The sequence below is a fragment of the Accipiter gentilis genome, chromosome 22, assembly GCF_929443795.1.
Source record: "Accipiter gentilis chromosome 22, bAccGen1.1, whole genome shotgun sequence".
In the NCBI taxonomy this organism is placed as follows: Eukaryota; Metazoa; Chordata; class Aves; order Accipitriformes; family Accipitridae; genus Astur; species Astur gentilis.
The window spans coordinates 23,195,972-23,209,047 of NC_064901.1; the positions used below are offsets into that span (position 1 = coordinate 23,195,972).

The 13,076-nt window shown below is 53.9% G+C and overlaps 1 protein-coding gene across 2 annotated transcripts in view; it reads left to right on the forward strand.

Moving 5' to 3' along the window:
* The first annotated feature begins 281 nt into the window (after positions 1–281).
* ALX4 (ALX homeobox 4) overlaps positions 282–13,076 on the forward strand; it is a 38,838-nt gene continuing 26,043 nt past the window's right edge. For both annotated transcript variants that reach the window (XM_049825893.1, XM_049825894.1), the window contains exon 1: positions 282–690. In XM_049825893.1, the coding sequence (XP_049681850.1) occupies positions 282–690 (409 nt within the window). The remainder of the gene's footprint in view (positions 691–13,076) is intronic.

The following is a 13,076-nucleotide window of genomic DNA, read 5'->3' on the forward strand; positions in this document are numbered from 1 at the left end:
TCTTTAGAGCGTAGATAGTTTGGAGGGAGAGACGGAGGGCAAGTGTGTGTGCGAGAGAGAGAGAGAGGGAGGGAAAGAAAAAGACCCCTTTTACTGTGCGAGATCTTAAGGGGGTTTGGAGATCTGGTTAGCTTTCAAGAACATCTGAATCCTCTTAGAGCTCCCTGGCCCAGCTGTGTGTGTGTGTGTGTGTGCGTGTGTATGCGAAAGGGAGAGAGAAAGAGAGGTTCCTGGTGCCCCTCCAAGCGCATTAAGGACACTCGGGCCTTTTAATTTTAGGAATGAATGCTGATACTTGTGTTTCTTATTGTGATCCGGCTGCCATGGATTCCTACTACAACGCAGCCTCCCAGGGCACAGAAGGCTCCTCGCCTTTTAGGGCATTTCAAGCAAGTGACAAGTTCAGCCCTACTTTCCTGGCCAGCAAAGGACAAGGCTTTGGTGACAGCAGCACTAAGTGCCGGAGCCGCTACAGCCAGCAGGAATGCCAGTCCCTGGATGGCAGCGTCCAGGCTCCCGGCTCTGCCGGGGCTCCGGCCTCCTTTAACAAATATCCGCAGCAGCAGCAGCAGCAACAACAACCACCGCACCTCTACATGCAGCGAGGTCCCTGCAAAACCCCCCCGGAGAGCAACCTCAAGCTGCAAGAGAGCAGCGCTCACAACGGAGCTCTGCAGGTCTCTTGTTACGGTGAGTCCTTGGCGTCCGGCAAGGGGGGGGGGGGGGGGGGGGGGGAAGCACCGGGGGGAGAAACCGGAGAGAGACGCCCGGGGCTGGAAAGGGCCTCCCGGGGGCGGGAGAGGGGGGGTGGGGAGGTTGTGTGTGTTGGGGGGGGGGGGGGGGGGTGGTGGTTGCTTGGCCGGACAAGTCCTCCCGGGGTCAAGGAGACTTTGCCCGGGGAGCGCAGCCCCATCCCGCAGCGGTGGTGGGGCTGGGGGGGGGCCCACCGTGCCCTTTCCACCCCCCCCCCCACCCCAATATCTTTATTCCCACCCGAGGCTGGAGCCCGCGATGCCCGCGGGAAGCCGCGTTCCCCCCCCCCCCCCCCCCCCGCGTCCCGTCCACGTCCCGCTTTGCAGTGATTTAATCGTAATTTCTGCGCGGGGCCGATGCGCTCCCGCAGCGATTTAATCGTAATTTCTGAGCGGGGCCGATGCGCTCCCGCAGCGATTTAATCGTAATTTCTGCGCGGGGCCGATGCGCTCCCGCAGTGATTTAATCGTAATTTCTGAGCGGGGCCGATGCGCTCCCGCAGCGATTTAATCGTAATTTCTGTGCGGGGCCGATGCGCTCCCGGGAAGCGTCAGTTCTTGAGCGATGCGGGGAAATCCGCAATAAAAGGGGACAGAAAGAAACAGAAAGAGAAAGAGCGAACGGACCGCCGGGCTGCGCAAAATATTCTCTACGGGAACCCTCTTCCAGAGGGAGAATTTTTGGAAAATTTCACCGAAATCTTCACTTTCCGCTGTAACGGTCTCTCCCATTTTCCTGTCTCTCACTTTCTCCCCTAATTGTCTCTCCCTAATTGATTTCTGCCCGGCTGCAGATAACCCACTCGCATCCTCTCCGCGGGTCATTAGCGGCAATTAAGACACTCCCTTGCGCTGGCGCTCGGCAGGGACAGCCTGGAACGGGGTCGCTTCTCAGGTCGTTTCCGAGCGCGGTTTTAAAAAGCTTCTTCGGGAGGTTTCCGCTATATCGAGGCCATTTAGGGAAAAGAAAGAAAGAAAAAAAAAAATCCCAACAACACCCCCCGCCCCGAAAAAAAACCAAACCAAAACCAACAACAACAACAACAAAAAGCCAGCAACCAAACAAATGAAACACCCTTTTTTTTTTTTCTTTTTTTTTTTTTTTTCCTGGAGAAGGTGGAAATGCAATCTCTTCCTCTCCCTCCCGGTGATCTCGGGGCGGGCAAACTGGGGCTGCCCCGGCCTGGATTCAGCGCGTCCCCGGCTGGCGTGGCGGGGGGGGGGGCCCGTGTCCCCGTACTCGATGCTCCGGTCCACCCGTGAGTGACCCCGCCGGGCAGAGACAACGACAGGGCCGTGCCGGGGTCTCCGGGGAGCCCCTAAAAGACGGGAGGTGACTGCGGATTGGGGAAGCTGGGAAGCCGGGAGAGGCTCGGGTCAAGCCGGCCATCCCACCTCTTAGGCTCTCGCCATCATTTTGGGGGGCTCTTTGCCCTCTTTTACTTTCCCTTTCCCCCCATCTTCTAGACCTAAAAGGGGGCAGAAACCCCTTCCCCCTGCGCTCTGGGCCCCGTTCAGGCGCCGTCCATCACTCCCTGTCTCCAGCCAAGGTGTCCCCGCATCCCTCCTGTCCCCGCATCCCTCCCTGTCCCCGCATCCAATTCCACGGACACGCTTCCCCCCCATCCCTAGGTGACACCCTTCCCGGGAAAAGGGCATTAATTCCACGCCGGGTAGCCGTGCCCGGGAACCGTAGGCAGAACCCGGCCGGGCAGGGGTCGATCCCGTGTCTCCCCCCACCCCGGGTATTTCCCCGCCGGACCGCGGAGTGGCGTGGGGAGCTGGGGGGGGTGGGGGGGTGGGGGAGCTGCTTTCTTTCTCGTTCTGGCCCAGGCTTAGGCTGGGGTTTTCTCCTTCTTTTCCCCTGCCCCTTCCCCACGGACGGACAACCCCACGCCGGCACCAAGGCCCCGCTCCGCACCCGCGGAGGCACTGCTGGGGCCAAGGCGGGGCCCACGGGTGAAGTGGGAGCTCGGGGGACCCCCCCGGTGGTTCCCGGCCACCCTGCCACCCTCTCCCCGCTAACCCGGCTCTCTTGGTTTTTTTAGGTTGCAAAGCCCAGGGCGCCGGCTTAGCGTGTGATGACACGTTACAGCCCACCCCCCTCCCCCGGTAGACCCACGCGAGTTTATCACCTGCCGTTAAACACCGCCTGGGTCCCCTCGGATTGAATTTTTCAAGCGGGGCTGTGGCCTTGACTCGAGTGGGAGCCCCGTGTCGCACGGCCCGGGCTCGTTGCGAGCCCCTTGTGCTGTGGGTAGGGGCTGTAATAAGAGACACGTGGATCCGCGAGGAAAATTAATAGCAATAATAATAATAATGGTTAACGATGGAGGGGAGAGACCCGCTAATAATAGCTAAATCGGGGGTTCGCAGAGCGACTGCAGCACCCGTAGGTGCTTCTCCACCTTCTCCCAAAACGGCTAAACCCACCGCGCCCGGCTAACGGGACCGGGGAAATCACGGGGGGAATACCGTGGGTGTGGGGGAGAGCCGGGGGAAAGAGACCCTTTCCCCGGGGAAAAGTCCTCTTTCTCCGCAGCGGGAGTTCAGCGCTGCCAGTTAAGGCGGAGGGGGATGCAAGGAGAAAGAGCTCCGGGAGAAATTTGCTCGGGGAACCGGCGGCTGCCCCGCTGCCTCCCCGGTACCGGTACCGGTACCGGTACCGCCGGCCCGGTTGTGCACAAGGGGCGGGGGGGGGAAGGAACGCTGGCTCCCCGGTTACCCGGGGCTGGGGAGGATGCTGGAGGGGGGGAGATACACACACACGACTGGTGGGACGCCGTGCCCGTAAATCCCTCAATTTAAAGAACACCATCCCTAAAAAAGATTTTTAAAAAAAAAACCCTAAACAACCCAAAACCCGAGGCTGACAAAACGCCAGGCGGCCGGTTTTCCCCCCGGGCCCACCGCCCTGGCCGGGCTCCGCTTTTCCCCTTCTCGCTTATCGAAGCCCCCCCCCCCCGGGGCGGCGGGAGGCACGGCGAGCAGGGATGCTCCCCCCAACCCTTTAAAAAAAAAAAAATATAAAAAAAATTATTTTAATTCTTTAATAAACAAGTCGTTTCGAGTTATAAAAAGGCCGTGCCTGCCATCTATTGCTCTCGGCTTCTATTTCTAGATCTAAGCCCTTTCCATCGCATTGTAAGGATAAATATAGGCCAAGGGAGAACTGCGGCCGTAAATACACGGAGGACACCAGTGGCGGTCGCCTAAGAGTTTCCACGACCGGCTGCTGGCAGGACCGGTGGTACCGGCCAGCCCTGGCCACCGGCCGGGCTCCCTGCAGCCCCCTCGGAGAGGCGGTTGCCGACCTGGTCCTTGCCCGGGGGGGGGGTCCCCCAGACCCCCCCCCCCCCCCTTTCCCAGCCATAAATAGGGGTACGGGTTATCCCGCAGAGCGGCCCCGGCAATTAAAGGCGAAATCTGAAATAAAAGCCCTCAGAACAGGTTATATATCTTGGCTTAGGAGGGGAAAAAAGTTTTTCCGAGGATTTATGTGCTGTAGTAATCCGAGTCGCTAGTTCTACTGCGTGGAGCTGAAGTAAGTTGTATGTCTTGAAACATATGTACGCGTATACCCGTATACACTCACAAATATATACGTGTATCGCTGGCTAGAAATACGGGCTGGGAAAAAAAAAAATAATAATAAAAAAAATCCTTTGGGGAGCGAAGGCGAATGTGATAGGGATGTTTGCTCAAAGGAAACAGGAGAAAGGAAACGGGCTTTCTCTAACAGAGGAAATTCTTTAAGTGCCGCGTTATGCAAATAACGACCATTTCTTTTATTTAGCGAGCAAATAAAAAGCGCAGCCTGAACGGCGGTATTAATAGAACAACTGCCGTAGGAATCGGAGGCTCGCTACGTCCTTTTTTTTTTTTTTTTTTTAAATTGACACTTTTAATGCATTTCTCCTCCTCCTCCTCCCCCCCCCCCCCCCCCCCCCTTAATGTAATGTAAACTGCAGGCACGGCAAGAACGAGCTCGCCGGCGGGTCCCCCCCCCTTCCTTCTCCTCCGCCTCCCGTGAGACCCCGCCGGCTGCCAGACGCGGGGGGGTCCCCGCCGATATCCGACGGGCTTTGCCGTTCTCTCGGGGGAGCACGGACAGCATCTGCCCCCCCCCCCCCCTTTCCCTTCCCTTCCCCCTGCTCCCACCGCAGCCCCTGAGCCCGGGGAAGGTGGTGGGGGGGGGGTTACCCGGGACCGTGGGCTCTCCCCGGGATTCTTGCAGGGTGATGCCGTGTCCCCTCGCACCGGGGGCTGGTTTTGGGCGGGGGGGGTCCCCCTGTCCCCCCCCCCCCCCCCCCCGGTAGCTTTGATCTCGGCTCCCACGCGAGCTTCTGGATGGGGGTCCCGCGTGGGGTGCTGCTGCCCTGATCCCCGCGGGGGGCAAGAAGGAGAGTATAAAGGGGAGAAGTACGTGGGAGGGAGGCGCGAGTGGGAAGGCGGAGTGGGGGGGGGGACGGACGGGACACACACACGGAACCCTGGGCGGGCACCAGGGAGAAGAAGCAGCCGGGGAGGGCGGGGAGGGGAGCGGGCGGCGGGGCCGGCCCCTTGCCGGGCGCTGCAGGGCCGGCTGCTGCCCGGCTCGGTTCGGTTCGGCTCGGTTCGGTTCCCCGGCGTGCTGCTGCTGAGGCCGCCCTGGCAAATCGCCCTCTGCTTTTCCACAATAGGGCCACCAGAGCTGCCATTCAAAGGCTCCGGCACCCTCCCAGGGAGGGGAGGGAGCTCTCGCCGGGAATTTGGCTAAGGCTGGCTTTGAACAGAGCCTCGGAGGTGCGGGATCTCTTTCCTCCGTGGAAACCTGCGGGATTTCCTCAGGGAGCAGGAGGCGAAGGTAGGGCTCACGCTCCTTCACCCCCGGCTGCGCAGGAAGGTTTATTTATTCGCGGCTCTTCCCCAAGCTGTTTTGCGCTTCTCTCTTTTGAGTCGGACGGTAGATTTTGGCTGGAGGCTTTGCGAGGATTCCTCACCCGAGCTGTTTGTAACGCTCATGTGTCAGGGGAGAAGGAGCCTCCCCCCCCCGCCCCCCCACCCCCCCCAGTCCCTCCTTGCGGGAAGATTTCTCTTCGCTCTAGAGCTGTTGGTTTTCGACTTGTCCGCTGCTGATCGGGATTAACTCCGTTTTAGCTGCCGCACACGCGTGTAAACCCCAGCAGGACGTTACCAGCAACAAGAAGGGTGCGGAAAGAGAGAGCGAAGAGCCTTAAAACTTTTCCTAGTTTGAATTGTTTTGAAAGCAACTCGGCGCGGAGCAGACGAGAAAAATACTGATGGGGAGAGAGATTTGGAGATGCTTACTGAGTGCGTCTTTTCCTAAGGGTTTGGTGTAGGAGTCCTATTAACAATATATGCTGATGCCAGATAGCGCAAATGAGCTGTGTGTGTGTTATCTGGAGCTGCAGGCTGTTTATTTTGTGCAGCCTTTTGAGTGTACATTCGGTGTGGTTGCATGACTAACTGGCTGGAGTGATTCACTGGCTGCTTTATGGGTGACTGCTCAAAACAAGTTGTGAATCAAAAGAGATTTCTTTGGCTGTGGTTTCTAACCTCCCAAGTTAAATGCACTCAGGGTTTAAGGGGAGCTAATGTGCAGACTGCAATCCCTCAGATCTGGAAGATTTATTCCTTTTCCAAGCCCTGCGTTCAAAGCCGTGATGAGTTTCCCTTGTAAGAGGGAGGTGGTGTCTGGGAGGCTCCGAGCCAAGGGCTGCCGCTAAGGGACACCTCCAGCCACGGCCCTGTCCCTTCGGTCGCCCGAGTTCCCGGCTCTTCAGCCAGTTTCGCTCCCTGGAGCCCTTAAGCCGCTTTATTATCTTGTTCAGGGCGTTTGGGTAGCTGTAGCAATTCTCGGGTAAAAAGCGCGACGCATCCTGTGGCAGTAAGAGACTTTTCTTCCCATTTTGCAGCCGGAAAAAACGAGCCTCGCAACCTGCGAGTGGCCTGTGCAAGGCGAAACTGTTGCTGCTCGGTGGCATCAGGGTGACCTTCCCGGGGCCGTGGCTCCGGCAGAAGGAGGCTCTCGGCGGGCCGGAGAAGGAGCCCGCTGCCGGAGTCAGGAAACTGACGGAGTAGAGGGCCTGTGTTTGACTTTGGAAGGGGCTGAACTTAGATTTCCTGACAGTCAGGTCCTTACTCGGTGCAAGAAGCCGTAGCGATTGGTGTGTTTTCATACGCTCAGGTCTCTCAGTACATGAACGAGGCTCGACCTGCCGATCCACATTAACGGTCTCATCTTTAAAATGCAACTCATCGGCGTGGGCAACCTATACGGCCAACACAAGATAACAGGTTCGTCACTGCTTTTCAGAAAATGCTGAGAAATCCCTGCCCCCAAAATCATATGTTTCTGAGGTACTCCTCCTACGTGTTTAGGGGGGGGGGGGGGAAAGCCCATCTCGGTTGTTAATCAGCTTGGAAAGCATAGGTCTAATATCTTTACGTGGATACATTTTCAAAAGGAAAAGAAATAGGAGGATTAGGAGAAGCCTGAGCAGTAGCGCAGCTAATATAGGACCCCTGTGACTTCAGAAGCATTTACTAAGAGATGGCTGGGAACATTTCATACGAATAAAGCGTTAGAGTAATTTACCATAGTTATATGTCTCAGCTGCCTCAACTTGTAAATGAAAGTTCATAAGTAAAGGAGGAAAGCTACTTACATATATTAAATAATTGACCTCCGCTTTATTTTCTGTGTAAGTTCAGATGAATCAATGTTATTATACACACTGGTGAACCTGCTTGGCCGTGTTTTCATTCGTGCTTGCGAATCATCTTCGTATTTTGACTGTCACATAAGTAGACATGATATGAAAGAGCAATTGCGATCACCACGGTACTTCTAGGGCCATTTTTTGATCCAAGAGAGACAGGTCAGTGAGGAATAGGGAAGAGGGATAGAGGGAGGAAGGAACAGAGATGAATGAGAAGAGGCAGGGGAAGAAGAAGAGGATCTATCTTGGATGAGCAATGAGCAGTGGCAGACTCGGCACTATTATGGAAGGTGATCCGCAACTGGTTTTATGGACTATATAAGTACAAATCCACCAGCATCAAATTCTTTATCTCTCTGTTGAGAATAGCTGTGATTCAACATTTAGTAGCTGCTATCTTCAGGTCCCAGCAGGATTTAGCCATGACAAGCTGGTATGTCATGAACTACGGTGTCTCCTTATCTGCAGTGATGGAAGACCGTTGCATCGCCTAACTCAGCAGTTAAATGCCTATTTACATCTGATACATTTTTTTTAGTGAAGATGCGGTTTAAAAGTTTATCTTGTGGCAGCTAATCTGCTTGCTGGAAACAGATGGTTGAATCAGTATTATTTCTAAATATATTCTTTATTAGCAAGAACTGTGTTCATTAGCTGTAAGGCAAGTGGGTTTTCAGCTGGTGATGGAGCCTGAAAGGTAAGCTGGCTTAGTCACTGATAGACATGCTGTACGCTGAGGCTGGGTGAAAACCCTGTGGGGTTTATGAAGATAGCAAGCGCCTTTATTCAGTAAAAGTCTGAAAACACTATAAAACCAAAGAGGGGGGGAGTCAACAGAAAGTCAAGGCCCATCGGAGAAGTGCTATCACTGGGAAATGAGGAACCTGAGGAAGAGACAGAACCAACTTTTTGGGGTGGGCTTCTGTCTGGGGGAAATAAAAGAAACTCGTAATGTCTCAAAATAACTCCTATCTGATTGCCGTAGTGTTTAGGGAGATAAGGCTTTGCGCGCAAGCACCGCTGCATAAAAGAAATACCTTGGGTCTCATCAGTTCCTCCCTGTAGCTGCCTCCTCAGGACTTTGGGTATTGGCTGACCTCTTCAGTCTGGAGCAGTAACACCGGCGTCGGGGTAGGATGCAGTTTCCAAAGAGGAAAACGGGGAACTGTATTCAACCTTTTGACGCAAGAGGGACCAGATAACAAAGGTGCTTGCAGACATCTAACCTCTTCAGGAGCAGTGGAAGGTGAAAGGAATTCACGCCAGAATCAAACAGAAACAAAATAAAGATGTAAACTGCGCACAGGGAAAGAGGACAATATCGGGAATTATCCCAGAAAGGGTCAAAAACAGTCAGAGAATGACTCTGCGCTGGGACAGTGCCCAGAGAGATCTGAAGGCCCAGCTGCAAGACCCTGACTCCGCGAGGTGCTGGGGAACGTGCGTGACGCTGGCCAGAAGATGTTTCGCAAAACAGGGGAAGGGGGAAAATGTTATTCAGCCTGAAAGTTAACAGGAGCCCTGAGCTACCGCAAGGTTTCTGAAAGAATAGAAACGCATCTCGAAAGGAAACCAGAGGCTCACCAGCTTGCTGGGCGTGGAGGTGGTCTCAGGCTGTTGGGTCTGGCCATGTCCAGCCTGTGTGCTCTGTAACGCAAACACGTGGAGGCCCACAGCGTCAGGTTTTTCCCAGCCCCAGCGACGCCACTCGAGAAAAGACCCCATGGGAGGTTGATGCACGTCCGTTCCCACCACGTGGCTGGCTGGAAAGAGGAGCCGGCCAGAGCTTTGCTCTCCAAGTGCTTCTTCACAGGGAAGAGCCTGAGGCCAAACGCTGGGGCAGGGATACGCTCCGGAGCCTGGACCGCGGTGCCGGTCTCCAGTTCAGGAGGCTGCGAGACCTTCTGGAGCACCGTGCAGTTCTTTTCCAGCCTTCCCTGGGATGGTGCATGCCCAGACCTCATCCTGGAGTGGAGTCAGGAGCACAGCTGTGGCAAGGACCCATACCTGAGAGCTGAGAAGCACTGCGTTATAGACATAACCTGGCTTATCAAGATTTGGTCTGAACCTTCGTAAGCAGATTGGAGCCAGATATCAGTCTGAGCTAGACAGGACACAGCCAAATGCTAGAAGGCAAGAGGAAGAAGAGACCCACCTAAATTGGCAGAGGACCTGCAGACATTTTGTGTTCCTCACGTCTCCAGATGCCAGTGAGGACTTCCAAGATAAATAGCCGATGGACCAATTGCTAGACACTTAGGCAGATCGTGCAGGAGGCCAGAAACACTCCATGAAGCTGTGGGATTTATGGCAGAGCGTAAATATTGCATTTCAGCCCTTGAATAGAAGTTGGAAGGCTGCTACTGGAAGAGAAGGGAAGCTGGTTGCTTTATATAGGTATGAGGTCCTGTGCTAGGGAGAAGAGTATTTCCATCCTGTTCATACCACTTCAAGCTATTAGGAAAAGAGACTTAGGCAGGATAGAAAGCAATGGGGGATTGGCTACAACATCAAACATGAGTGCAGCAGCTTGGTTAAGTGCGGCTCTGGTGGGGAGGGGAAATAGCCACAGAGAGGGTTGTTATAAATATATGGCTAGTCAGGACAGAGCCTCGTAAAAATCTGCTGAAAGGCCCAAACTCCACTCAGGAAACAGGGACTGAAGCTGCACATGCAAAGCTGGGTGATGCTGGCTTTAAGTTAGAGTTGAGGCTGTAGCAAGGCTTTGCGGTGCCCAGGCCTGGATATTAAGTGGGTGTTCAGAGAAGCCCACTCTTCCCTTGTAGCCTTTAATTAGTTTGCTTTTGGAAAGGGTACTGCTGTGGCTGGGAGTACTGGAAATCCCCTTTTCCTTAGCCTTGATGGCAAAAATCGAAGTTCTTCGTTCAACAACCTATTTGCCTCCGTTTGGCAGCGGTCCACTTCAGAGGGAGGGCAACGGGGGAAGTCAAGCAGCAAGAAAGGGGTTTATCGCCTGTGTCATTCATGGGCATCGCAGATGCTCGTTCAGGTCCTGCAGTTGGTAATTGAAACTAGACAGAGAGGGAGATGATGGAACAATCCAAAAGGGAGCCACCCCATGGGTATAAGGAAAGGCAGGGACTGAGGAAAGCGTCCTCGCTGGGGAGAAATGCATCCGGGATCTGGGAAAATGCTCAGCGTAGCCAAGGCAGGAGATGACCTGACACTCAGCATGTACATCACTGTGGTTGGGACCTTGTCCGTGAGCAGCAGCCTGCGGTGTTTTCCTTTAAAGACACGGCTTATGTGAAAGAAAGAGGTTTGGGCAATCTGTTTGCGGCACCTGCCTCCGTGGGCAGGCCCCTGAGCTGTCTCTTTGAGCTTGCAGCCAGTTCTTGGACCTCATCTGTTGTCCTGGTTAGGAAAAAAGGCCAGCAAGAGCTTTGCTGTGTAATATATTAATCAAAGGGTGCTTGTGCCTTGCCATTAATAGATAATATCTGGGATGTGCCTTACCGGGTTCATTTTGATTTCCACGGTGGATATCTGGAGGTGAAAATGGTTTTCGTGTTAGCACAAGTCTGTAGCAAACTGTAGCGTGGGTCTCCCATCACCTGCGTAAGGCGGCCCTCACTCAAGAGACCAACAGAGCAGGTATTCCATGGCCAGCCACCCAGCCCCTGCGCTATAGCTGAGGATATCCTGGCGTATGGCAGACCCTTTAATAGGAACCGATAACGTTTTATAAACGGGCTGTCGCGAGCTGGAGGCTGCCAATCTGAAATTGAACCCAGAGCAAGGAGAACTGTTGAAAAGAGGTGTAACACGCACCCCGATAAACGCTGAGCCGGAGGCGATGGGGTAACCCTTCCCCGATGCGAGGGAAGGGAGCACGGCACCGTCAGCCTGCCTGGCCTTGCAGGGCACTGGTCCTGCTGCTGGAGGCTCAGCTGCAGACGTGCCAGGATCACAAAAGCTCCACGTGCTCCTTGGGAGAAGAGAAAGCTGCCTCGGTGGCTGGAGGAGAGCGGCTGGGCATTTTCGGAGCTGAAGCAGTTTCTGTTGAACAGAGCTGGGGGTGCCTGTGGGGCGGGGATGGCACTGACACGAGACCGTAGTCACCAAAGGTTAGTTCTACCAAGGCGTTGTTCAAATGCCTTTTTGGGGGGTGGACACCTCCCTCACCAGGACAGCAAGAAAAGATTGAGGCTGCATCCTTTCTTTTTTTGCCTTTCTTTCACTGTCTGTAGGAATGAAAACGCTCCTGCTTCATCCAGTAGGTGTAGGTTTGCAAGAGCAGAGTTCAAGGAGCTAAAAGTGTCCCTCAAGAAGGCTCCCGGTATCAAAAAAAAGGTGTGATTGAAAAAAAACCCCCTCGTTTGGCAACCGTGTCTGCTTTTGAGTATAGAGTCTCTTCAGAGTAGCAGGGCAAAAGCTCTCTGGTCATGGTGGGAAGGCTTGGAATTTAAAGATGAAATGTTGTATAGGAGATGGGGAAATAAAACAATGGGTGATGAGTATTCATGAGAGTTCATTATACCCAAAACACTCAAAAAGGAGGTTCTGAGGTTTCTTTATGATGTCAAAACCGTTGGACATCTTGAGGTTGCAAAATCCTTAGTCGAGCCAAGAGAGAACTGGCTTTTAGGAAAATGCAGACAGATGATGGAAAATTACTACAGGAAATGTGGTGCATTTCTTGCATGTGTAGTATTTCAAAAGTGGGTCCCCAAAGATGGGGAGAAACCCTACTGAGCAGTGTCTCCTGGGGACTTTACTGCGATTCATTGCTGTTGATGTTGTTGGGCCTTTGCCTGAGATGGAATCTGCCAGACAATATTTGTTGGTAGCTATGGATTTCTTTAGAAAATGACCTGAAGCTTACCCAAAAAGGAACCAAGAGGCTGTGAATGCAACCAAGCTTCTAAGGGATGAATTTTTCACCATATTTGGGGACCTAGACACGAAGACCGTGCAACAAGGCAGAGGCTTTGAGGCCAAAGTGTTTCAGCAGGTTTATCAGAGGCTAACAAATGCAGTAGGAGGTACCCAGCATCCTACAGATGGTGGAGAGGGGAAGCTTGGCTGGTCCTTGGAGGAGGCATTGAGCCAACTGCATGACGCGTGGCCTCGATGCCCCCATTTACACTGCCTGGTCTCCCGGTGCTGCTCCTCAAGGCCTCGGTATCTGCTTGCCCCGTGTCGGCATCTGAGAGACCTTAGTGTGTCTTGCACAGCACCAGAAACCTATGGGTGGGCAACCGAGTCACCCCCCCAGACACTTTACACGAGAATGACAAAAGGACCAGGACTAATCCAGCCCTTTGTCTATTCTGTTGATTTTAATGACTTTCAGAGAAGTAGAAAAGGAAAGTGCAGTCTGACCTGCATTCTCCTTTTGGGGCATTAGCCAGGAAACATAGCACTCTCCTTGCAAGAAGTTCGTCAATTTGGGCCATTTGGTATGCGCTGGTCTGGCCTATCTGGACTCTGCAAAAACTAAAAGTGGAACGGCTCAGGTTTTTCTAGAGAAAAACAAATGCGAGCATTGCCTCAGGCAACGCGCGTGTTCTCTGATGTAGGCTTATGTGTGGAAACCTGGCTGATTCCACATCCCACGGAGATGGAGAGATTAGGA